This window comes from Oikopleura dioica, chromosome 2, assembly GCF_907165135.1.
Source record: "Oikopleura dioica chromosome 2, OKI2018_I68_1.0, whole genome shotgun sequence".
Lineage (NCBI taxonomy): Eukaryota > Metazoa > Chordata > Appendicularia > Copelata > Oikopleuridae > Oikopleura > Oikopleura dioica.
In genome coordinates this window covers 1,092,333-1,118,614 of record NC_137292.1, presented here as the reverse complement: position 1 = coordinate 1,118,614, position 26,282 = coordinate 1,092,333, and the positions used below count along the sequence as shown (strand labels likewise).

Below are 26,282 nucleotides of genomic sequence, written 5' to 3'. Positions count from 1 at the left end.
ACGCTTCTGACGGAATATTAAAATTTTTGTATACCAAGAAGAATGGCTTCATCGATTTTCGCTCAGCTACACGACGGGCAGAACAGTACAGGTGCTCGTGTCGGGAGGGCTTTTTGATCAATTTCGGGGGGAAAAATTGTACTTTTCATACATTAGAGAATCATCTACAGAAAGGATCATTCGTCAAATATGCTCACAAAAAGTCCAAAAAGAAAATTCAAATGTCGATTTATGGTGCTTTCTATTTTGCTTTCCAAAATATCGAAATCAAGGAGGAAAACCCATGAGAAAAGCAAATGACTTCTCAAGTACTCATTTTCATCCTCATTTTCGTCTCGACAAGATCCCCCGAGGGCCCTTGTTGTTCCCCGAGAGTACTTTTTCAACAAAACGAAACAAAAGAACTTGTCGAGAAAATTAAATAAGCCCCCCTCTCGCCGCGCGTTTTCTAAATTTTCAAATGCTAAAACTGTTAAAATCGATCCCGACTCAACTTTGGCCAATTAGCCGAACCGGAATCGATAGAGCAGCAGCTGTGAAATATAACTGAGACAGATTTTGACGTTCTTCTACGCGCTGGTGCCCAAAAACTTTGTAAATTTTTAATAAACCAATAAGCCTAGGGATTTTCCACAGCATCTGGAAGCGTTGCAAATTTGTGGCTAATTGGAAGATTCATTGAAAATTGGGATTCATTTGAAAACTTCTGGTATTTTGGATATTCGCGGAAGTATGTGTACGGTCTGGCCCGAGTGCGTCCTTGTGGCGTACCGCATTGGTGATCTGAAGTTGCGGCTTGTTCTTCTGCGGCTTTTATAGAGTGCAATTATAGCCAACCCAGGACAAATCATGAGCCTGCGATAAACCACTTTCTGGTGTTCAATAAATTGTCCTGAAAAATATTTTTGGTTCGTAAAAATTTTTGATTTTTTACTAGAGCTCTTTTTTAAGACAAAAAATAAATAATTAAGGAAAAAATATTTTTTTTAATTTTAAGAAAAAAATCTTTAAAAGGCCTAAAAATTTTCTCACTCCCGCGGCGCCGTAAAACAGTAATCGATTAAAGAGCTCGGCAGGAAACCGCCACCAATATCGATCGTATTATCGTCGTACTACTTCTGATTTGTATGTTTGCCCGCGATTGTTCACGACGCTTTTTTTGTAAATTTGCGGAGAGGCAATTGAGCACCGAGGGTTGAACCATAAAAAGGAGTCATCAAAAGAGAGAGTAGGGCAGGGTTTCAGCACTTTCAAGAAACTGATGCAGGAGAAAGGTGACCTTCCAATAAGTCTGCGCTTATCGCGATGGCATTTTATGCTCATTACAGGGGCGGAGCTAGAAATTTTTAAAGATTCATTTTGTCAAAAGCCCGAAAAATCCGCATTTGAATATATCTCTGAGCGTAAACCTGGTGAAACAATACCGGTAAAGAAAACTACGTATGCATTTATGCAGCTGCAAGCTGAGAATTTTTTGTTCTTTTGTCACCGACGCACCGGTGGGTTGAGATAACTTCGTGATCAATCAAAAAAGAAAGAAAAGACAAATCAGAATCAGAATTAAAATTCTTTTGCTCAATCAAGATTTTTTTGCGACAATGAAAAACAGGTTTGTTTATAACTTATAAATTATAAGCGATAGAAATATTTATTCGTTAGATCATATTTACAACAAAATTGTACTCGTATTTTCGAGACGCCAGTAGTTAAGGGTTTCCCCTCAATTACAGTCGCCACGAGCACTGCACTGCAATCGGATTGGTGGGTTTTTTCGGGAGCTGCGATGGTTGTTTTCGTTTTTCTTCTTCTATGATTTCAAAGACCCAAAAAAGGGCCATTTTCAAATAATCATTTAATAATTTAATAAATATGTATTTTAAGCTTGTTTTTAACCAATGGAATGTGCCGATTCAGACAGGCAGGTATTTTTTTTGTCTTTTTTTGATGTTTTTTGGTTAGTAATTTGGGGAAAGGGATAGCCTTATTTCGACAATCGGGCTTCTTTTTTTTCAAAATTTGGGACATTATTTTATAAGTTTTACAATTAATTATTACGGAAAAGCGATTTTTTCATCAAAATTAAGCCAAAAAAATAAAAAATGATTTTTCGACTCGGAAATTTACGATACTTTTAAAAAAATTATCACAAAAAGCCTATTTTCTAATGTAAAAATGCCTTGACGCTGATTGGGAGAGTTGTTACTGTAATATCGTTGGTGTTCTGGGGCTGGTGGCTCGTCCTTGGGGCAAGCATCGGTCGTAGTGCACGATTCTGAAATTGCATGTTAGTCAATACTTTCCGGAGGTTTACTATACGCCGCATTACAGCGCATTATTCTGAGCTGGAATCGCCTCGCGGTTCGATGTGTTTTAATCCGATGGGAGATCGATGATTTTTTTACATAAGTTTTTCCGGAATCGCTCGTTTTTGAAACTCACCTTAGTTAGAAACAAAAAGTTCTTTCTGCTGCTGAGCTCGTCTTCTGATGACAACAGCGATGATTCCGATCAAGATTCCAACAAAAGCGAGGACGGTGCAAATGGTGACGATGATGTACAGTCGGAGGAATTCTAAAAATTTGTTTTAAAAAAATCCAATTTGAATATTCTTGAAAAATGCGTCAGAAAAACCAGTTCCATTATTATCTCATTATCGCTCGATGCAAATTAAGCGGCCCAACCAAATTTGCGACCAGTCCAATTTGATTTTGGTGGTTTTTCAGACGCTCACTTAAAAAAGGCAAAAAAGAGGCGTTTTGCGAGGGACGCCCTTAAGATTTTTTGATTTTTAGCTTCGTCTTGATTAATTTTCGCAGAAACGACCACTCAAGTCACTATTAGTGGGACTCTATTTGCGCAACGGAAGGACTCCGAAGTCGAGTTTTGAGAGCGCTTTTGAATTCAAGTGCTTCATCTAAAGATTCTAAACTTCCAAGCGAAGGTCTTTAGCCTACAAGCCACGTGAGTCTATGTTTACTGTATATCACACAAGTGAAGTTGTGTGGCTAAAAAAGGTCTGAGGAAAATAAACAAAGAGGCTTGTTTTTGAATGAACAGGGAAGCGGGAACTTACCGTTATCAGTCATAAAGTCGATCTCGAGCTTGTTGATTTCAGCCTTGCCGACGGAATCGATGATGTCGTCGTCGATGATGATTGGACCCTTGGACATGAAGGTTGGTTTGAATTCAGTGACGACTTCTTCATCGTTGGGGCCGAGCTCGGCATTACGTCGGACACGATCGGTTCCAGAGCAGACGGCATCCTGAAAATACAGTTTAAATGGAGCTAATTTATGCAACTTCTTGAAGGGCGCTCCTTTATGGAACTTGCCGGATCGAATGATAACTTGATTTAGGTTCAATTCTTCTTGTCAGAAGCGTTATCAAATTCTGTCCGGAATGCTTAACCCGATTCTTCCTGCCGACGACAGGAACAATCTGATCAAGTCGCTTGCGGTTCCCAAGGACACATACCACCTTCTTTCTTTAGGGGGGATAACTCTGGGAATTCGCGAGAGAAATTTCGTTTTACGCGCGATTAGTTGAACAGCGGAATACATGGATTCCACATTCTCTTCTTTTTGGAATTCAAAAAAATATTTCAAAAGCAGGAAAAAATCTTTGATGAAGAATTCACGCAAAAACCATAATTCTGATCAAAATTTTCAAATAATTAATTTTTATCAGCGGCTTAAATTTTGGGAAATTTAAATAATTTTTTATGTCTAAATCAGGGATAATTCTAGGTTGAGATAATAAGTGCTTTTTATTTGAAAATTTATTTCTTAATTTTAAAAATCCAAAACTCCCTAACAAAGCCCACAAAATTCATCGACTCTCGTCAAGTTATGCCAAATGCTGGCGTACTTTTGGTTTTCTCTTTTGACAATTGTCACATTTGTGATCTCAACGAAAAAAAATTAGAATGCACCGCAATCGCGGTAAGCCGAGCTATGTTTCGCCTCCCTTGTTTCTAAAGAGCAGGTAGAGCGCTTACCTCATTGTAGCATTCTTCCTTGTCGGAGTCGCACAAGTAGACTTCGCAGTGCATGTAGATGTAGCTAGTTCGGGTCTTCCATTTGAACATGTTGAACTTGAAGCGGGCATTGTTGCCGACGCCGTTTTCGAGGAGGACGATGGAGGGGTCGTTGGGCTGGACGCACCTAAAATTTTGGTTAAAAATAGGGTGGAAAAGATTTAAAGTTAGCCGCGTGCGGCTTTCGAGTCAAAAGAAAATTGAGGATTCCCAACTGCGATTTCGGCTTTGAATTGAGAATTTCTTGGAGCAGTCGAAAAAGCCGCTCGCGGCTTTCGAGTCAAATTTCTTAAAATGTTTTTTTTTGATTCAAAAGCCGCAAGCGGCTTTCTCGATCAATAAAATATTGCTGCAAAAAAGCCGCTCCTGATTTTAATGTCTATTTTAGACACTGTACTTCAGTACAGGCAGTATTTGAGAAAAGACAAAATCTGTGTTATCTCAGCTAATATATTTTCGAAACTGCGGTTCACTAAAAACCGCGCTGGTTAGTTTAACCGGGTTTATATAGCTCCCTAATCAGCGACAGAAGAGAAAATAAACGAATAAAACAAAAGCGCGAATTTGAAATTTCGCGCGATATTTCTAATCAGACACGGAAGCGTATTCAATTTTCGGCAATTAGAAAAAGGTTCATTTTGAAAAATACAGTTCTATTTTTTTCTTTTGAACATTTAAAAATTCAGCTCTATCAAGATATCCTGCCATAATCGCCTTTTCTTTGCGGGTGAATTCCGCCTTTGTGTTCGGCATTCCAAAAATGGTGTACTTACATTCCAGAGATGAGCGAGTACCAATTCGCAGTTTCCGAAGAAGGGTCAGTCTGGTCAGTGGCGAAGCAGTTTTTCACTGTTAGGACGATTTCCGGGAAGGCGAAGGGGCGGTCCAGATTGAGGGAGACGTAGACGGGGGTGTTCAAGCGGATTGGGGTTCGCTCCGAAATCTAGAGAAGAAAGATTATAGAAGAAAAGAGACCATAAGTCATCTAGTGGTTATTCTTGTAAATATTTTTTCATCCTCTAAGTATAGATTTCATACTTCAAGGTTCTCAAATAATGTTATCCCCTGTAAATACGTTGGCTTTAAATTTCATGGATATTTTTATTTTAGTAATTTAGAATTCATCGTCATCATAAAAAGTGGCTCCATCGATTCCAACCCACAATCATTGAATATCAATTGAATATTATATTCACCAAAAAGCAAGCTCAAAAGTTATGGCTGCAAACAACAGTCGAAGCTCTTAGTTTTCTCGTCAGATTGGATAAAACTTCTAATTTGTTGTGCCCATAATATCACATCATACTCGCCATCCGGGCTTTGGTGAGGATAAAAAATAACATCTGTGGATTTAAAAACAGAGCTTAAATTAAATTTATAGTTTTTAAAAATTTTTAAATATTTTAATAAAACTATCAAATGAGCCACAAAACTTCCTACGAGATGCTACAGTTTAACTTTCCTAATCAGGTTTTATTAATATAAAGAAAAATATTAAAAAAAAATATTTCCCATATTTATGGTTTATTACCTCGGAAGTGTATTGATCATCCTGGTAGACTCGCATGTCAACATCAAATTGACCCTTTTCAGTCGTGAAGGAAAGCGTTCTCTTGATTGGTGTAATCGCGTGTTCGTAAGAAACTGTGTATTTATCTTCGTAGATGCATCTCCATTTGAAAACTGAAAAATCACCGCTAGCCGAATTTGAAATCGGGGATCATTTTTTACCTTGAGTTGCTTGTCTCGTGTTATTGAAATAAATTTCGTTGGAAAAGACGTAATCTTCAGTTTCGTGCTCGACTTTTGTGAAACAGGAATCGAAGGGAGCGAAGATCACGAATTTGTAAGCATCTTCTTCTTCGATCGGGATACAAGCTGTGTTGTCGCCCATGTGGAGCTGCTCGCGGTTCTGGACGTTGACCTTGTTTTTCAGAAGATATTCCTTTTGCAGACGGACTTCGATCTTTTTCTGGCCGCATGTTACTGCGATTTCTTCTTTTTCAACCGCTAGAAAGAAAAATTGATAAAATTTAATAATTTTTATTTTTTCTGAAAACCATAAAAGAGAAAAAAATATTAAAAATTTTGAATTTTTCATAAAAAATTAGCATGAAAATATCAAAACATATAGTTTAATGATTCTGTATGCGTCATTCCAATTTAAAAAAAGAAAGAAAAATGATCAAATTTATAAAAAGCATCCTCTGCGACGCCGACCACAGCTGAAGGTCACGTGACATAGCTTCCAAGTGCGTTTTCTCGAACGAGCGCATATCTCATTAGCCAGCCTCTCATCAACCAGGGACGAGAGAAGGACTTCAGAGCGTGCGACCCTTCACAGGAGCCGCACCGTCAAATTTCTTGAATGTTTTACTACTAAACAGAAATCCACGAAAAAAAATCACATTTTCGCGGCACACTTTTTTTTAAATATAATGCCAATTTTTTCAGTTTCAAAATCGCTTTTTCCATTTTTTCTTTCTTTTATCTTAAAAAAAGGGTTGAAAAAGCTCAAGAAATCAGCGTCATCCTCCGTGGGAAGCGCCAGAAAAACCGATAAAACAAAGTCGAAACAAGTCAAAAATCAAAACATTATTGCCTCTTGCGGTTATTTCGCCCGCGCTCTTTCGCTTTTTTTATCTCTTTCTGACAAGTCGCGATTATTTTTCCGAGCTGTTTATCCGATAATTTCTAGCGCCGTTTGAAGATCTTTCAGGAGTGGTCGATTGTGAAAACAGGATTAGAGGTCTTTTTTTAATTTCAAATAATTTTTTAATCTGGCCATTTTTAAAGGATGTGGCCGACCAAAGCAGTCGCGATAAGCAAGTACCTAGAGTAGCAATTTTATGAACCACATTGCTTCCGAGCTTTATCGCGCGAATTTCTGGAGCTAGAAATTTTCTCGAGATATTCAAGTGCGCTCTGACAAAAAATGACAAGATTGTTTTTTCAGGAAAGCCAGAAGAAAAGGCGAAATACCGTAAAAACGCTAGAATGGGCTAACATCCGCTCTTGCTCTTGTATAAGTCCATTCCCTTCGCCGCTTAAAACTTTTAACTGTCAATTTTCGCTTCCGTGAGCGGCAATTCAGAAGAGTGGCTATTCAGTGAGGCAAATTGGCTCTCTCCGGCCCGGCTGGTTAAGGATATCAACCGGCTGCGCATCGGTGCTGGAGATAAACTCCGAAGCTCGGTGAATATTTAACTTTTTCTGATGAGATCTTCTGTGCATGATTTTTAACGGGCGAAAATTTTGTACTGTAAGTCCTGAAAAAATCGGCCGTGCTCCTTTTTGAGCCAAAAATTTGGTCTTATTTGATATTTTTTACGGACCACAATCTTCAAAACTGAAACCAAACGCCTCTCCTTTTTGAAAAAAAGAAGCAACAAAACCTCTAAGCCGCTGAGCTCTTCGCTTGGAGCGTTTCTTGAGCGCTTGGCGGGCGGCTAACGGTCTGCCTCTGATGTCATTTGTTCGCTAGAGTCGCTTGTCGCTAGAATGAGCGCTACCGAAAATTAGATTTGAGGAGTCTGTGACTCGCAAGCTCACCGAGCCGTGAAAGGTGATTCTTAATCATGTTGTCTCAAGAGTTGTTGCGTGGAACTACTGTAGCTTCCGAGACGAAAGGAGAAGTCACGTGATTTCTAAAATCCATTTCGCGGCCAGCTCATTATCGAGTCTTTTTATTTATCAAAACGCATTCTTCTTCCTTTCATTACAAAAAGTACCTTCCTCGCTAATTTCCCGCTTCTTATCAACCGTCGTTTTTAGAAAAAGAACGACGTTGGTACACAGCGGGGGATTTGCGTGATAAGGGTAAGTGACCAAAATCCGGAATTCTTTAAATTGGCCTCGGGTTTTTTCGGTCGCTCAACGGGGGAGAACTCGAATCCGCAAGAATTTTCGCTTATTCTATTTTAGCGCGAAGTTTTCGACTCAAAATTTTCTAACTAGAAATTTTCTTGGGTAACGTGATGTCCGAAAGCCAATATTCTCTTGCCGCTCGAGTTGCGCAGATGATTCAAAGATCATCTCCCCACCCGCGCCTGCACGTGTGGATTCTAGAGCCAAGCCTATTTTTTTGAAAATTTTGTGAAATCTTGCTTTCACAGCTTTTTCCCCTAAAGATTCGAAAAAAAGCTCTGCAATGTGAAAAAACATGCGGCGGTTTTCCGGATATCGCAATATCGCGCATGTCCGGCAAATGTCCGACATCGGCAGGAGATGTTTTCGGATATGCTCTCGGATAAAATTGTTCATTTAGCGCGCCCGTTAGCCGACTTATCTAACGTGATTTTTTCTTGTAGCGAAAAAAAAAACTGAAATTTTGAAGCAAAAGTAAATTCAATCAAAAAACTTTTTCAAAGAAAAAAATTGAAAAATCATCAAATAAAATCGTCAAAATTCCTAAAAATTATTTTTGAGGGAAAAGTAAATTTGAGAAAAAGTTAAAAAATTGAAAAAAAAATCAGAAATTTTTTTTCGCTTTTATTTTTGAGTTCGGATTTTGGAAAGTCTTTACTTCTCAAATAAATGATTTGCTTTTAGAAATCCTCTTTTTTCACGTCAAAATAAACGTCGAAAAAAAGGTTCAAGAAGGGAAAAATCGCAATTTCGTACCTGATATCGTCGAGAGAAAGAATAACGACGGAACAATCCGCATTTTCGTGTGTCCTAAAAAGAAAATTTAGAATCTTGTTACTTGAAAAGTACAGCTTGGCTTTTTACTGAAAATATTTGGTCGATTGCGGCGAGATTCGAGCATAACCGTGTTTGAAAAAATTGTAAACAAGTTATCAAGAATTTTAAGATATAACAAGTAAAACTGATGTTAAAACATTTATCTACAAATTTGTTCGACTAGGATAAAAAATTGAAAAAATTTTTGTTTTGAAAAATAAAAAGAACTCAAGAATAGCTTCTATTTAACGGGGAGGTGTCAGGAACTGACGATAAATCCCGAAAAATTTTACGTGGAAATTTTCAACCAATTAGAAGCCTGAATTCAGCTTACTCGGCTTCTGATTGGCCGGTTTGCCGAATTCAGGCTTTTGGTTGGTCAAAAATTTCCACGCGAAATTTCCTGGGACTTCTTGTCGGCTCCTGACAATTCGCAAAAATAAGGACCTCTTGTTTAAGAAAAGAGGTGCTTTTTTGCTTGAAAAAGAATAATTGCTTATATCATCCTTTTTGAATTTTTCCAGCGCAGCGGCCTTTTGCCTTCACCTCAAGGTTCTTTTAAATCGCCACAAAATTGAAGAATTAAATCAGCTGGAATATTTCGACTGCTGGTGTGACCGACGAGTTAACCCGTATGCGCATAAAAAGGAGACGCCAAGAATCGCGACCGCCCGATTACTAACGTAGTCAATTTCACAGCGGCCGCAATTTTCGTACGCCCCATGAGCGGTTTTATTTTCGCCCGGAAATGGAATCTAATTAGACAAAGCTTACGTAGTTAAAGCTGATTGTATCTTGGGAATACTACAGAAAAGGAAAAAAAGAGAGAGCTGGCTTTTTATCAACCGCGCGGGAGGGTAGATAATCTCGTTTCGGACACGCACGGAAATGGACGAAAATTACCACTTCCACAAAATGATAATGTGGTCCCTTATTGGATCAATTTGCCAAACCAAGCATTAACCGGCTGTACAAAATGATAGCGGAGTTTCTAAAGATAGCTTTGATCCAGGGTGCTTATCTTGAACGGGTCGATAGAGAGATATTTTATTGAGCCAAAAAAGTGATACCCTTAATTTTTTCCTTTATTTTGACTGAAAAATAAGACTTTTCAAGAGAAATACTTACTTATTTTTAGAGACTTTTTGCTAAAGATTCGATTTGTTAAATTAAGAGAGTGATACCCTTAATCAAAAAATCGTTTTTTCCATAGGAAGACTTTTTCAGAGAAAATTTTCTTATTTTGGATAGTTTTCCTAAGGATTTGATCTTTGAACCTAAGAGAGTGATACCCTTATTCAAAAAATCGTTTATTAATAAGCTCGAAAAACGAAATGTCTTTTTATAAAAATTAGCACTAGAATTCATCCAATTTTTCAACATCCTGTCCGGTCCTCACTCGTCGAGTCGGATTTAATCACCCGTCCGATCGTACCGCTCAACCGCACGGTCATGTTTCGCCCCGACTTTCCGCTCATAACGAAGTGCCCAATTTGAAACTCTCGAAAATGTCTAAAAGCAGCTGCCCTGGACGCTGTCAATTTTGCTTGTTTATCGTGACATTTTTGAAAAAGATGTTCTACGAGAGGCTAATTAACACTCACGCGAAAAAAGCAAAACGAGACCGAGGTGCTTATTTTTTTTCTAAAGCGATTTGCGAAATTGTAATTTTGACTTGTGTATAATTTAACGGGGCGCGCATTTTTTCGGACTTGATTTTAATTTTCATTTTCATTTTTTCTAGCTGAGTTTTAATTAAGGGAATACCGATGATATTTCTTGTATGAAAACAATGTTCAAAGAAATATTTTTTCTATCAGAAAATTGATGAATTTTAAGGGTAAACCATTGTTATTCACAGTTTTCAGATTTTTTTTATGATAGCGACACCCTTATTTGATGGTCTGAGTTTTATGAAAAATTCGGCTTTCAGTTTAAGCTTCTCAATTAATCTTTTATAATAAGGGTATCAAACCATAAATCAAGGATAAAGTCAGCTTTAAAATTTAATTTTACGGATTGTACATCCTTAAAATCCATTATGTTTCGTTTAAAATTTTTCTTGAGGTCATATCTTATCAATTAATCTGATTAAATAAGGGTATCACATCGAAAATCTTAGAAAAAAGTCAGTTTGAAAATTTAGTTTTTCGAATGCTACCTCCTTAATTTCTTTATCAAACCCTAACTCAATTTTTGACCGAAAATAAAGAAAACCGATCAAGTAATTGAGCAAATATCCTCCCCTAAATTCAAAAAAATTATCTTCCGGATGTCAATTTTCGTCAGAAATCCGCCCCCAATTTTCCAATTTCTCAATTTTACCATCAATTCCCAAAACGTATATTTCTCGATCAAAAAATAAGAAACTGCTGCGTAAAGCATAAAACCCATGTTCGCCATGTCCGGGCTTGTTTTTAGGCGAATTCACAAGAATTTATTTTTAGGTTCGAAGTATTTTGGTAAATTGTAATTTTGGATGGCGGAATTTTCTGAATGATTTGCTCAAAATTGAAAGGATGGAGAGCTGGAAATAAGTAATTACGGAAAAGGAACGCCCGTAAACAGAAGTAATGATAAGATAGGCCAATCACGTGTCACGTGGGTTTTTACGCTTATCGTAAAATGCCGTAACTTTTTGCAGATAATTGAGGAAAAAAGGCTCTATCTGGAAATGAATGAGGAAATTTTGATTTGAGAACTGATTCTTGAGCGAATATCGATGGCTGCACCCTTAAATTTTTTGTTTTTTATTTGTTCAATTTCTACTGATTCCTCATCTACTCAATTGAGTTTTTCGAAGACTTTAAGGAAGTTAATCGTATAAATGAACGTTTAAAATCTTCTTTTTCTTATGATAAAATTTATTATTATGGTCTTTCGAAAGAGTAAAATAAGCGAAATCGAAAGTGAGGAAGTAATTTATGTATCGGAAAGTGTCCATCCTTAATATCTACTTTCTAACATGAAGCACCGATCTTGTCCGGAGCAAAAAGCCCAATTATGTACAAGTCGCTCGGTATCCAAAAATAATCCAGCCGCATTTTTAGACACGATTTTCAAAAACAAATTGCTTCTATTTCTGGCAAATTCGAAAGGAAAGGCTTTAATTTTGTTCGACTCAAGAAAATCGAATTTGTAGCAAATGATTTTGATCATCAACAAATTGAGCTAACCCTGAGATCTTGGTGACGAGCTCATTTATCGTTTGACATAACAGGTGTTTTATCAAGAATCTAGAATCAGCTGGAATCGGCTTCCCGCTGAGATGATAAGAGAAAAAAACTGCAATTGTGAGGCTCTTTTAGTTTCTTTTGGATTCTAAAAATAATCCGATTGCCGGCGGAATCCATGGGCGTATCAGTTCTTGGCCATGTACCGGATGTCTTAAGGGTAACTCTCTCTTGTTTGACCAAACGGTTACCTCCCTAGTATCTGTTCAGACAGTAAACCCTTTGTCCCGTGTATCAATCCTAAAAAAACGTGAATAAGACCGAAAAAACGGACCGGTAAGTGACAAGTCTTTGACAAACCATCCCAATCATCCTAATTTAAAGCATCTCCCACATTAACGGTTCTGATTTAGCTAATGCGCTCCACAAAAGAGACCGCGGAAATTTTCCGCGAAATCAAGAGCTTCATAATATATCGTTTTTTTTTTTCAAAAATCTCACGCAATATTCAATCAATACTAAATGACTAGAATGATAAATAGTCTATACAGATCTAGTCTAGATAAATCCTAGTTGCTAGAGGATCGTAAAGCTTCATCTAGAAAGCATTTTTCCTCTTGATTCTAGGGTTTCTATCTCTATCTCTAGAATCTAGAAAAAGAGCAAAAATGCTACTGCAAAAATAAAAGTCAAGATTCTAGATTTGATAATGACGATCTAGAGTTGATTGATCCCCCAAGAATCTAGATAACTCTTAAGATAAAAATGATCTTTGAAAATATTCTAGACTTTTCAGTCTAAAATCTAGACCACCAAAATAAATTATTTTTTAGATTTTTCTCGCCGCAAATCAATTAATTCCTTTTGTTACCAACAAACTGATAAAATCCGAGTTCTAGAAAAATTCTAGGAAAAAAACTCACGTTATATAGAAGCTTTCAGCAAGAAAATTCTTCGTTGTCTTCGAAAATCTCTTTATTCAGTTCTTTTTTCTTGTTTTCTTCGAAAGAAACTCTCTACCAGTCGGAGGAGCAAAAACCACTAGCGTCTGCTATTTTCTTATTTTCTCTTGTAGCTAAGCGTTGTGAGGCGATTTCAGAAGGGGCTTGGTGCTTGCTCGCCTCGTTTGGTGGTGGTGCTAAGGCGCTGGGCCTGGTGTATTGCAGAGCGATGGAGTAGCGCCCCGGGCTAGAACAAGGTACTCAACTCAGACTACTTGCAATTGCGGTGGTGGCAGAACAGGGTGGTAGGGCGAGCTACCAGTCTCCCGCCGAGCGCGACAGGAGTTGACCCAGCGCGCGGCGCAGCAGCGCCACCGAGCGCCGCAATCTCGCTTTCAAAATCGCTGATAAGCGAAAAGCTGCAGAGCAAGTGAAGGGGACCCACTAAGCGCCGTCAAATCCGCCGAGCCGCGCGCAGGGGATTTAACCGCAAAACGAGCGGTTAGACAATAGAAGTGCTGATAAAGGAGATTGCTAACTATGGAGAAACTGATAAAACAACAAGTTTTTTCTTATTTCTTAAAATTTCAGAAAAGGATAAATTTTTATTCTTAAATTTTCTTGATTTAAAATATTCCAGAGGCCAGTTCTTTCGGGTAGAACCAATTTTTGGAACAGATATTTATGGAAAGGGTTTTGATTGGCCGGTAGGCAAAATACAGCAATCTTATTGGTTATCCAAAAATTCACTTCCAAAAATTGGTTTAGTCCGTTCTTTCTTGTTATAATGGTTTCATATCGTTTCTTCGATAATTTTTGATAATTCAATTTAAATTTGATGTGGCGCTTCTTAAATTTCAGAAATGTCATTCCACTGAATTCCTCCACCAGCGGCAACCCTGTTTCCTCATTATGTTGATGGGTGATTTTATCTTACCGAGCAGTTCCAGCTCAACTTTTGCTTCCTACAGAGGAAAAGCACGATGCGTATCCGAATAAAATCATTTTTTGAGAGAAAAGTTTGATGACAAAATAATGTTCATTTCCATGGCAATTTTCTATCAGCGGTTTTTTCGAAAATCATTATTTTTTATACAATTTATTTCAAAGATAAAGAACAATTTAATCATAAATTTATTCAGTTTCGGTGCATGTCAAAAATGTCAACACAAGTTTCTTCGATTTCATTCCCTTTTATATCCACTCCAAAAAATGCGCAGATTGACTAAGTTAGCTGAATTTTTATAGCGTGGAAGATGAAAATTAGAGTCAAACTCTACATTTGCGAAGTTAAAATATGATGAACAAAAATAAAGCCTGATAAAGCTAATGTTTTTCATCAAAATTTTTTATTGCGAATGCCGAATCATAGAAATAAAAAGAAACAAATAAAAATGAAAAATATAAACCAAAACGAATCGAATTTTATTGGGTTAAAATTGTTCTAAATCAGAAATCATATTTTGACGCAAAAAAATTATAATAAAAAATTTCTTCTCGGATGACTTTTGATGTGTTCTGATCTGTCGCTGTGTAAATCACATATGGCATCCAGTTATCCTAAACAAAAATATGATCTTTTAGAGAAAAATATTGACAACCAAGTCAGATTGATGTAAAGTGCCATTGAAGTAAAGCTCGGCGTAAGTATCATTCCGGCGATTGATGACGATTTTTTTAATATTCTCCATATTTTCAGGCAAATCTTCATTTTTGTACAAATCGATGCTGTGATCAATATATTCACCACCAATTTTTGAAGGGGCAATTTCGCCAACGAACTGGAGATGTGGCGTTGTTATATTCAGAAGACTTACAAAATAGAAAGAAATGCGGCTAAATAAAGATACATTATACCTTTATGATATGATTCTTACTTTGGACAATCTGGAAAATATGGCGGACATTCAGTCATCAAATCGCATGAGTTCGCTGAAACTTGATTTTTATATTCGAACAAAGGGTCTTACATGATCTTTCATAAGAATAGTAGTTTGGTTCGTCCGGAAAACAGAAATCCAAAAAATAATCAGATATGTTTAAATTTCGATAAGATCCGTGAAGATTGACACAATTTTCTTCGGAAGGAGCAATTAAAAAATTCTCACATTCATTTATATCTTCACAACGTCCATTAACTTCAATATATCCTTCAGGGCAAAGGCATCTTGACCCGTCATTTTTGTCATCGATACATCTGTATTGACACTCTAAAAAACCGCTTAGATGAAGTTAGAAAAATAACCGACCTCGTCCGTCACTTTCACAAATCTTCGTGAGAGAAGAGTCAAATACGCAAGATCCTCTCTTTTCTATGTATCCTGGAAAGCATGAGCACTCAAAATACGGCTTCACTTTTGAGCCCGTGTTTGAACAAATACCATTCCTGCACCGAGAAGATGTACAATGATCGTATTCCTCACAACTCTTCGTCATTTGATTGTAGGTTGGGGGATAAAAATAGTTGTAGGTGAATTCTTGTTGGTATCTTTCCCATACTTCCCATCCATCACTAGAAGACGGTTCTAATGGTTCCTCTTTGCAATCACACTTATAGCTTCCATTAGTGTTAATACATTTTGAGCCTCCTTCGCAATCGTGTAAGCCATGAACACATTCATCAATATCGAGGCAGCTTTTGATGACATTGGAGCCTTCAAAATGAACTGCTGGCAGGAAGCCTGAATTAAAAAAAAGTTTCATTATTGAGATTGTCAAAAAATGGCATTTACCTTCTTCACATTTTGAAGAACCAGTGCAGAGGAAGGTGTCATTATTATGAGCACATATAGCAGAATGTTCGGCCTCAGTTTTATTCATTCCATAACATAGTCCATGATCAAAGCAATAATTAATATCAACACATGTCCAATTATCGGTATTATTCGGGTGGTTATCATTACAAATTATTTCCGGAAATGGTTCGTCCTCACAATCGCTTTGCTCATTATCAAACTCGTGTTTCTGAATTACTTATAAAAAAAAAGGAAACCAAGAAATAATACTGGATCGCAGAAGCATTGATATTTTTCCATGCATTGACACTCGTAAGATCCAATAGTATTTATGCAATTTTGAAAAATGCCACAGGAGTCCCACCCAAATTTACATTCGTTCTCATCAACACATTTGCCTTGGATTTCATCATATTCGTATCCACGAAGACAAAAGCATTCATATCCGATATAACGATCAATACAAAATGAGTTTTCACCGCAGGGATTTGCTAAGCATTCATCTATCCCTTCACAGTCACGATAAGTGAAAAAGTCGTTATTGAATATTTCCAAAACCGTTTTACGCCCTTAAATATGTTTTTTATTGGAGTTTTTACGTACGTGTAAGAAATTTAATCTTCAAGAGCTCCCCCACGGTTTGTTCCGAAATGGCCTCGCGCGGACCAATATTCTTTAAAACAAGATTAAGGGGGGCCCTTTTTAAACTTAAATCTTATTGTTTATCACTTCCAATAAATTTATTCACATTATTATATTTTAGGTCATGGGCCATGACTCATGGCTCTAAGTTTTCTATGGATAAACAAACCGGTAAAGGTCCCTTATTTCGCATTTTACCGAAAACCGGATTTGATCGAACTCAAAATTAAGATCACTTATCTTGGATACACGACGTTTAGAACAAAGCGACGTTTGGAACAAGTACGTTTAGCACAAAGCGACGATTAGAACAATATTCTGAACGTCGTTTTATTCCAGGCGTCGTTATATTCTAAACGTCGCTTTTCCCTAAGAATTGCGTAGGCGCTCTCAAAAATTTGATTTGGACTAGAATCAGTTTGAAAAACGACGTTTTCCACAAACCGACGAGGTTTTCACTCTTCTGAGTCATTTAAATATCATTCAATATTATTTGAGGTTATTCTTATCAGATTTTTTCGGGTTTTTGAATAAGTTACATATATAAATCACATACATATATGTTTAATAATATATTTATTCGGTAAACATATCATAAGATAATCATTATTGTTATTCTATCGAATTTATATTGTTTATGAAATTAATATTTTGAGGAAAACTCAGGCAAATAACTTGTTCTCGTTTCAATCTAATTCGTTCTGGGCGCCCACGCGTTTCAGACTGAAAAGCGACATTTAGAATAAAACGACGCCTGGAATAAAACGACGTTTAGAACAGTGTTCCAGACGTCGCTTTGTTCCAAACGTCGTTTGTTCCAAACGTCGCTTTGTGCTAAACGTCGTGTATCCACTTATCTTAGCTTCATCATTATTAATTTTAATTTATTGATGGACAGCCTTTCAACTGAGCACATATCTATATAAGGGGCATGGTCTCGAACAGAGCTCATTAAAGTTGAGTTGATTTTTTGAAAATGAGGCCTAATTTGAGATAATACTTAGAAAACCTTAAGACTGAGAATTAACCTTAATCTTCCAGATTATAAAAGAACAGACCTCGAGCTTTTTTTTATGCGTTGAGGAAAAATTGATCCAAAGCAAGTAAAAATTTTATAATTAAATGAAAAAACCTTTTTTTTTTGCTTTTTTTTGGAAATTTTCCAAATTTCCCAAAAAAGATGAATTCTTTATTTTCTCATAAAAGTTTCAACTCTTCACCAGAACTATATAAGGACCAAAAAAAATTTTTCAAAAATCGTGATTTTTTAAACCGTGGTCGGGTTCCTATATTCTCAAAATGATCGGGAAGCACTTCTCAATGCCAGCAGTAAGGTTACCAGTAGAGTTGTTCTTAACTATATTAAGATTTGTATATAAAATCGGTAGAGATCCATAGAGATTGCGTGGCCCAACCCTCGACTTTGTTAAGACTTTTAAAAAGATTCTTCCCTTTGGTCGTTCAATGAACGGGTTTAATTAAGTAAACTAAGTTGGACTCATAATCTGTCCGATTGATTACGAACCGGATGGCGCAGTGCAGCGCAATGCAGTACCCCCGAATGCACTTTTTGAATAAACCTTTTTCGCATGGCCGATGATCATATCCAAATACACTATATTTTAAGTCGGATTGATAGAAGCACTTCAATTCGTCATTTAAGCTTGTACAAATCGCGTTCTCCCATGGATCTTGTCCATGATCACAGAGTCCCTGATCAATACAAACTTGCAGATCTTCACAAGTTCCGTCGAAGCGATCGCCTTCTTTGCATTCGATACGAGAGCTGCCATCATTGAAGTTGGGTTCTGTTTTGGGTTTCCACGCGCTGCATGCAGATAAGAAGATGAATACTTAAAAAAATTTACCAAAAGATTTGTGATTTTGGTTGAGCACCTCTCTGATATCTCGTTATCATCGTTGATTGCTTCAAAATAGAAAAGCAACCTGTTGAAATGATTTTCAATGCAACTGAACGTGAAGCAAAAGAGCTGACGTTTTATTGACAAATAATCTGCAACAAATAGAGAATGCCTATCTCAGGCGAAAAAAAAATGCGAAGACTGCCGAAAGAAAGCGGCATTTTCAAGTCGAGAAGCAAATATTTTTAAATCAAACTCTGCCAATCGTCAACTTAAAAATTGATTCTACGGAAAAAATAAGACTTATATAGCCGCATTTTCGAAAGTCCAAAAAGCTAAGCCATGGAGATAAACGATTTTTCGTCTAGCCGAGCTTATCCTTTCAAAATAATAAAGCTGGAAATTTATCTCGGATAATTTCGGATAAAGATTAACAAAAATAATGGTTTTTATTGAGGCGCTCGGTCAGCTGCTACCATCTTAACCCTGTCTCGAGCATTCAAAATTATCCTATCTCGAGCGCGAGCACACGGCCGTGAGCTCGCCCATCTAGAGAAAAAATGTCATTTCTTTCTCTCTCTTGTCTGTGCAAAGGGCATTAATTGCAAGAAAGCTGGTCTGTAAGACAGTAAATAAAACAGTCCTGATCATCGCAAGCCTCATTTCGGTCATTTTGGGGGTGACCCATCCCGATCCGACCGTGAAAAAGGGTGGTCGGCGCCGACCCTAGCCCTCAGCACAGACAAGAGAGAGAGAGAATGAACAGACATTTTTTTTCTCTAGATGGGCGAGCTCATGGCCGTGTGCTCGCGCTCGAGATAGGGTTAAATTGCTGCAGCGAAAAACTGGATCTTTTTGTTACGGCAAATCTTGAAGACAAAATAAATAAACTTATTGAGAGGATTTTATAAATATTGTTTAATATCAATAAATTTGCGGGGCGCACTGACAATGTCGTCGAATGTCGTCGAATCTCGTCGTTTAAAAATTTTATATTTTGAAAACAAAGCGTTCTAGACTCTAGAATCTAGAGATTTCAATTAGCCAAAATATCAAAATAAAGTTGTATTTTTTTTTATTTTTGAAACTCGGATTGATATTCTGTTGTGAGACGACTTTATGTGTGATAAAAAATTTGCGGTTTTTGTTTTTATGAAAAAATTTTTATTGCTCAAAAAAGAAAGCTTTCGCCGGTCTCATATGATTAGAGTCTAATCTATCGAAGCATTAATTTAAAAACCGAATTTGCGAAGAAAAGCTGACTGATCGAAATTTCTCTCTTATCATATTTATCCGACGAGTTCGCGCTTTAGCTCCGCCACATTCGGACTTCAAAAAGCCGGTCGCAAGAAAAAGCCATCACTTCGTCTTTTTCTGAAAGAAAAGATGAAGCTTTCATCGGGACTTTTCGTCCTTTTAGAGAATGCTCACGCAGCGGTTGCACCCGGGCCACGGACAAATGATGATACCGCGTACGGTGATATGGTCTTTTCCGGATGCCAGTATGAACGAATGCTGGTAAGATTTTTCTCCAAAGATTTTTCATCTCTTTTTCTAGAAAGATCCTCGACTCCCGTCCGGCCTTCATTTCAATCATGACGGCTCAGCCTGCTCTTCTCCTCTCGAACGAACTTTTCCCCCATGGAGAGGCTATCAAGACGACGCTGATGGAAAATTCATCGTTCCCTACTTCTTCGACTTCGGCTACAACAACACCGAGTACGATGGATTCCTAGGAGAACATTCTGCTAGCGCGATCAGATGGAAGCTCGGCGAGATGAACAAGAAACTCAATGTCAAATTCGTCGAGATCTATCAAGACGAAGTTGATTTGTACCCAGACCATATCGAGATCGTCAACGAGGAGAACGATGATTTCCTCAGCGCCTGCGCCTCCTACATCGGCAAAATCGGCGGCAAGCAAAAATGGTACATGCGACCCGACTGCGCCTTCCACGACTACTCCCAAGTCAACCACTTCGCCATGTATATCCTCGGATTCGGACCAGCCTTCACACGATCCGGTTACGACTTCGCCGGCGCGGGCTATCATGAAAGTTTGCTTGGAAATGCAAACTATCACTTCCTTGTCGAGGAATTCCAGACCACTTGGAATGGCGATAAGAAGAGTGTCTCAAATCTTCTCCCTTACAAATTGGCAGATGGGAGCTTTTCAATGTGGGATGAGTACATCTACGGAGATATCACCAAAAGATGATTCGAGATTTTCCAGTATCAAATGAAGATATCGACAAAATCAACGGCTACTATCCACTTGACGAAGACAATTTATGTCTAAATGGGTTGAATAAATGTCCAGCCGAAGCATCTTGTCGCCCTATTCCACACTATGATAAGTATATTTGCGACTGCCCTGCTGGAACCATCACAAGCATGGATTCTTACGACATGTACAACGATCAAAAATGCGTTGTTCCAGACCACCTCTACTTGTTCGAGTGGACAAATACCACCCATTTTCACGGCTATGAGCTAAGAGCAGCTCCATATCTCGAATTCAGAGACGCCAACGGATCCTACATTTGGGATTATGATCACAAACAGGAAATCTACGCCAGGGTAAATCTATATCAAAAGTCTTTGACTTTTATATTTTAAGGCAAATTTGATCAGTTTTGGTCCCTCAGATGCACCTGTCTCTCCGGAATTCTGGCCAGAAATTCAAGATAACGTTGTAAAATTCGATTATGGATCGACTGGTTTTTACGACATGGTCGTACCGGAACCTGGCTACTATCAGTTCGCCTATGAGATCGTCGACGGACAAGGGAATAAGTTCTTCCCAGAGTTTGACACAGAAGGAGAAACTTACGATGTTACCCAACTCGCGCCAGTCGCCGTCACCATGGACAATATTCCTGAAATCTTGCCAAAGTAAGTTTTTAGTTCATCATTTTTAATCATTTATTAAAGCAATGTTACTCACGAAGTATCGATGCAAATGATCAATGAGCTCGGCGAGCCCGTCTTTCTCGGCCCTCAACTCTACCACTGGATGGACTTTGAGTGGGATCTTTGGATTGAGTACCAAAACCCTGATGCCAACTGGACTTGGAAGTGAGTGCCGCAGAAAATAAAAAGAAAATTAAACGTTATTTAAGATCATATATTGACGGAAGTAGCTGCGATGAAAATGGAGCGATCACTTTCAAAATGAACCTGATCGACTACGCCGATGCCCCAGGCAGGGTTTGAAATCTGACGAGCTCACGAGCACGTGAGCACGTGAGTGAGCTCGATGAGCATGCTCACGCGTGCTCATGCTCACAGAATTCTAGGCCCCTCGTGCTCACGCGTGCTCATGCTCACCGATTATAGAGCACAGTCGTGCTCACGCGAGCTCATGCTCATGGATCTCTGGAAGGGCAAATTCTGTGCTCATGAGCACGTGAGCACGTGCTCTAAGCTCACATTAAGACGTGCTCACAGTCGTTAACGACTCAAATTGGAAGGTTCTATAAGCGTTTATAAGTCAAACTTGGGGTAAGGGTTCTGCGAGTGGGACTTTTCGGGCCGTCTCAGCCCCGTTCCTTGATTTCTTAATTTAAGGGCTTGACGGCCCTTCGGGCCGTCTCAGCCCCGTTCCTTGATTTCTTAATTTAAGGGGCTTGACGGCCCTTCGGGCCGTCTCGGCCCCGTTCCTTGATTTCTTAATTTAAGGGGCTTGACGGCCCTTCGGGCCGTCTCAGCCCCGTTCCTTGATTTCTTAATTTAAGGGGCTTGACGGCCCTTCGGGCCGTCTCGGCCCCGTTCCTTGATTTCTTAATTTAAGGGGCTTGACGGCCCTTCGGGCCGTCTCGGCCCCGTTCCTTGATTTCTTAATTTAAGGGGCTTGACGGCCCTTCGGGCCGTCTCAGCCCCGTTCCTTGATTTCTTAATTTAAGGGCTTGACGGCCCTTCGGGCCGTCTCAGCCCCGTTCCTTGATTTCTTAATTTAAGGGGCTTGACGGCCCTTCGGGCCGTCTCAGCCCCGTTCCTTGATTTCTTAATTTAAGGGCTTGACGGCCCTTCGGGCCGTCTCAGCCCCGTTCCTTGATTTCTTAATTTAAGGGGCTTGACGGCCCTTCGGGCCGTCTCAGCCCCGTTCCTTGATTTCTTAATTTAAGGGCTTGACGGCCCTTCGGGCCGTCTCAGCCCCGTTCCTTGATTTCTTAATTTAAGGGGCTTGACGGCCCTTCGGGCCGTCTCGGCCCCGTTCCTTGATTTCTTAATTTAAGGGGCTTGACGGCCCTTCGGGCCGTCTCAGCCCCGTTCCTTGATTTCTTAATTTAAGGGGCTTGACGGCCCTTCGGGCCGTCTCGGCCCCGTTCCTTGATTTCTTAATTTAAGGGGCTTGACGGCCCTTCGGGCCGTCTCAGCCCCGTTCCTTGATTTCTTAATTTAAGGGGCTTGACGGCCCTTCGGGCCGTCTCGGCCCCGTTCCTTGATTTCTTAATTTAAGGGGCTTGACATTGGCTAGGACCTTTGAGGTGATCAATCTCAGTAACGTCCCCAACCCCGCCCTCACCCATTGTTGTTAAATTTAAAATTATCCAAGATTTTAGTTTTATTATGGTTTTAAGGGTAATGGTATACATCGGCGCGGCGCTGCTCTCTCGATCCGCGTTCCGCCAGAACCTATTTCTCACGGAGCCGTAAAATCTAAACGGATAAAGATTTTTTCAAAATTCAAAAAGATTCTGAATAATCAAAGTCTTTTCTACTAATACAGCAAAATTGGTAATGATTGTCAAAGAGGAACTATCTGAAAATTGCCAGTTTCCTTCAAATGACATTTTCTTCGATATTTCTCATCCAAAATTTTTGAAAATTACATTGTCTTGTAGAGAATCGTCAGCTTTACAAATCCTGTTTTTCAGATTTTTGTTTTAAGGTCTTCGGATTTAAATATGCGCCCTTGAAGTCAGCGCAGTGAGGTCATTGCGTGAGAAATAGAGAGCGGAGAGGCGCGAGAAGAAGTAGCCCTCTTTACAAATTGCGATGTGAAATTAATAAAAGCTTTAAACAAAAATCTGAAAAACAGGATTTGTAGAGCTGACGATTTTCCACAAGACAGTGTAATTTTCAAAAATTTTGGATGAGAAATATCGAAGAAAATGTCATTTGAAGGAAACTGGCAATTTTCAGATAGTTCCTCTTTGACAATCATTACCAATTTTGCTGTATTAGTAGAAAAGACTTTGATTATTCAGAATCTTTTTGAATTTTGAAAAAATCTTTATCCGTTTAGATTTTACGGCTCCGTGAGAAATAGGTTCTGGCGGAACGCGGATCGAGAGAGCAGCGCCGCGCCGATGTATACCATTACCCTTAATTTAAAATTTTGAAAATACTCTAGGCACACTAGCAGCTCATAAGCAAGTGAGCATGAGCTGCTCATGAGCACGTGAGCATGAGCTGTTTATGAGCACGTGAGTGAGCTCAATGAGCATGCTCACGCGTGCTCATGCTCACGAAAATTTAAGCATCCCCGTGCTCACGCGTGCTCATGCTCACGAAAATTTGAGCATCTCGTGCTCACGCGTGCTCATGCTCACTGAAATTTGAGCAGCCCCGTGCTCACGCGTGCTCATGCTCACTGAATTTTGAGCACCCACGTGCTCACGCGTGCTCGTGCTCACGCGAAATTTTCAGATTTCAAACCCTGGCCCCAGGGTTAATGGAAAACGAAGAGCCTGTCCCTCAACAAGACCTTGATCTAAGTCCAGAAGAAATGCGAAAACTTTCCCCCTCGGAGCGTCAACAAGCTCGCGAAGAGAGGAGAGAAAAGCGATCGCTCAGTACGGTGATAAGATTTGGCCACGATACGTTACCCCAGGTCCGGTCCGATTGTTCTTCGCCAATTGGGGATTCAACGAAATGATCAAAGATCTACCAATTGAGGAAACTAAATTTCACTACTCTGAATGGTTTATTTTCGCGTAAGTATCATTTTTCAATTTTTTCCTAACGAATTATATAAAGATCCGCAAACTGCACCGACTGCCACGAACACGCCCAATGCAACGATGAAGGCATGTGCGAGTGCAACGAAGGATTTAGCGGCGATGGCTACTCCTACTGCATTCCTAAAATTCCTGAAATACTCAAGGATCATTTGTCTGCGATTTCAAGAAGGAACTCTGTGACGACTTGGACCTTCCAAAGCCTGAATGGAAAGGAGTAAGATATTTCTTTCTTGTTCGAATAAGCTGATATTTTTCTTAGCGAAGAGGAATGCGATACATTTACAAATCTGAAGCAGGCTCTCTTATGGCCATGAAGCTTCGTAATAATGGCAAACTTGATATTCGACAAAATCTCTACTCCGGCCTCTTCGTTTGGACCAAGGACGTCTGCGGAATGGACTTCATGAGAGCAATGGAAGATGGCCGAATTGGCATCACACTCATCGACAGCATCGACATCTACGATTTGGAACATGTTCACTACAAGTCCTTTGCGGTTAGTCTTTATAGTTTTTTTTTCGCTAGAAAGTATTTTTCTAGAAATACTCTTCAATCGGAATCAGCTTCGATCTCACAGAAGTCGTCACCAAGGACACTCCATGGAAGTTCGTCAAGGGCGTTCCAACCAAAAACCTTGCGTCCGACGACGTTCAAATCATGCTCACCGGCCTTGACAAGGTCTCTTTCCTCACTACCGAAGAGAACTGCTTGCTCACCGGCGGCGCTGCTTATCTTGAGGCTCGCGAATACACCGATCTCGAGCGCTCTTGCTTGATTGAAGGAAAAACTTTCTGGTCAAAGCCTGTTCTTCCAGCTGCTTAAATCTGTGGTTAAATTTCTCGATGAAATAAAATTTCGTTTTGGTGGTAGCAAAATCAAAGTTGTTTATTCCTAAAACGGCAAATCACGAACTTGCTGAATTTCTCCAGTTATTTTTTCATTTTTCTTCGATTTTCGTTTGACGATAATTTTTTTCCAGCCGCTCTCGATTTTCGACGTAGAGATTTTTACTTTGAAGTTTTTCTCAATCAATCGATATTCTGAGATTTGAGCATCGTTGTCGTCAACAACGAAAGTGTCTGTTCCGCCAATGAAAAAAGTGGAGGCTTTTTTTTGCTCATATTTTTTCAAATCGTCGGTCGAATTTATTCCAAAGAATGAAACTTAGAAATACATATTTACAAAAGAGATTTGAACTTACGAATATCTACTCGAACAGATTTGCCTACGGTGTCTCTTTACTTGTAGTTGAGTGTTTCTTTTCTCCCTTCGTTATTTGTTATATAATTGATGAAATGATCAAGATCCATTTTGAAATCATAATGCTTGTACAAATAATCCGAGATATTTTTGATTTCTTCTTTGTCTTTATCCCGCTGAGTGCTAATCGAGACATGATCGCTCCCAATATATATTTCAGGATTTTTATAAATGCAAAAATAAGAATAACACTAATTGTTCTCATTCATTTTTAATTATTTTATCTCATTTTCTCCCTAAATATCAATCTTCGGCACCAAAAAATATTTCCGATTTTATATGGCAGATACAATTCTTGAAAAAATCGCCAGGTTTGTTCGTTTCTGATACAAAGCCAAACTATTAATCGACAGGAAATCAAAGACTTCTCCCACTTTTGCTAAATCCTGAGGCTACAGCGTTCTCCAAGATCGCTGGTGATTTCATAAACAATAAAAGAATATCCTTAACATAAAAAACTTGAGTTGGTAAAAATAATATGAGAACGATTTAGACCACGCTCTTTTTCTCTCTTCAAATTCTTCAAATCTCAGTGTTTTTAAAACAGTTTTTAAACCATTATTTGATTTACTCAAGACTCGGCGCTACCGAAACAAAGATAGAGCCCTTTTTTTCTTGGAATATTATTATCAGAAAATTGCATTTGAATTTTTTAACGATTCAAAAACCGCAGAACTAGATGGCACCGTAATTATATGGCGTCATGAAATTTATGTTCTGCTGGAAGGTTGTAAACGACTCTTTTATCTTGCCATCGTTATTTTAACTCTCTGTGCCAGCGACAAAAGTTTTGATCAGATGAGAGAGAAAAAATGGTGAATCTTTTAAAATTTTTCATATTTTTTCAGTTGTCAAAAACGCAGACAACAAGCTCTTCAACAAATCAGGAAATAATTGCCGTCGAGATTACTTCTGTATGGACCTTTGACTGGGAAGTAGGCCTCTTAGATTTCAATTCTGATGTTTACTTTGAAAAACAAA

At 38.7% G+C, this 26,282-nt stretch overlaps 4 protein-coding genes across 4 annotated transcripts; 2 read left to right on the top strand and 2 right to left on the bottom strand.

Moving 5' to 3' along the window:
• Positions 1–1,665: 1,665 nt before the first annotated feature.
• Positions 1,666–12,979, bottom strand: LOC145697282 (uromodulin-like). Its single transcript, XM_081774469.1, has 9 exons — positions 12,816–12,979; positions 8,660–8,713; positions 5,768–6,046; positions 5,568–5,719; positions 4,810–4,979; positions 3,998–4,163; positions 3,074–3,263; positions 2,440–2,571; positions 1,666–2,272 (listed from the first exon to the last, which is right to left on the bottom strand). The coding sequence occupies exons 2-8, from the start codon at positions 8,700–8,702 to the stop codon at positions 2,441–2,443; spliced, it is 1,131 nt and encodes a 376-aa protein (XP_081630595.1). The 5' UTR covers positions 8,703–8,713; positions 12,816–12,979; the 3' UTR covers positions 1,666–2,272; position 2,440.
• Positions 12,980–14,274: 1,295 nt separating this feature from the next.
• LOC145696297 (uncharacterized) lies at positions 14,275–18,128 on the bottom strand. The gene is made up of 9 exons (XM_081773311.1): positions 18,107–18,128; positions 17,791–18,063; positions 15,839–16,137; positions 15,566–15,797; positions 15,083–15,514; positions 14,804–15,043; positions 14,711–14,765; positions 14,435–14,669; positions 14,275–14,393 (listed from the first exon to the last, which is right to left on the bottom strand). The coding sequence occupies exons 1-9, from the start codon at positions 18,126–18,128 to the stop codon at positions 14,283–14,285; spliced, it is 1,899 nt and encodes a 632-aa protein (XP_081629437.1). The 3' UTR covers positions 14,275–14,282.
• A 2,015-nt stretch (positions 18,129–20,143) lies between these two features.
• On the top strand, positions 20,144–24,259 carry LOC145696288 (uncharacterized). The gene is made up of 7 exons (XM_081773297.1): positions 20,144–20,652; positions 20,693–20,967; positions 21,007–21,150; positions 21,195–21,277; positions 23,748–23,873; positions 23,912–24,014; positions 24,058–24,259. The coding sequence occupies exons 1-7, from the start codon at positions 20,287–20,289 to the stop codon at positions 24,257–24,259; spliced, it is 1,299 nt and encodes a 432-aa protein (XP_081629423.1). The 5' UTR covers positions 20,144–20,286.
• Positions 24,135–24,909, top strand: LOC145699040 (uncharacterized). The gene is made up of 3 exons (XM_081776290.1): positions 24,135–24,255; positions 24,301–24,537; positions 24,582–24,909. Exons 2-3 carry the CDS (start codon positions 24,310–24,312, stop codon positions 24,861–24,863), a joined length of 510 nt encoding a protein of 169 aa, XP_081632416.1. The 5' UTR covers positions 24,135–24,255; positions 24,301–24,309; the 3' UTR covers positions 24,864–24,909.
• Positions 24,910–26,282: the final 1,373 nt, after the last annotated feature.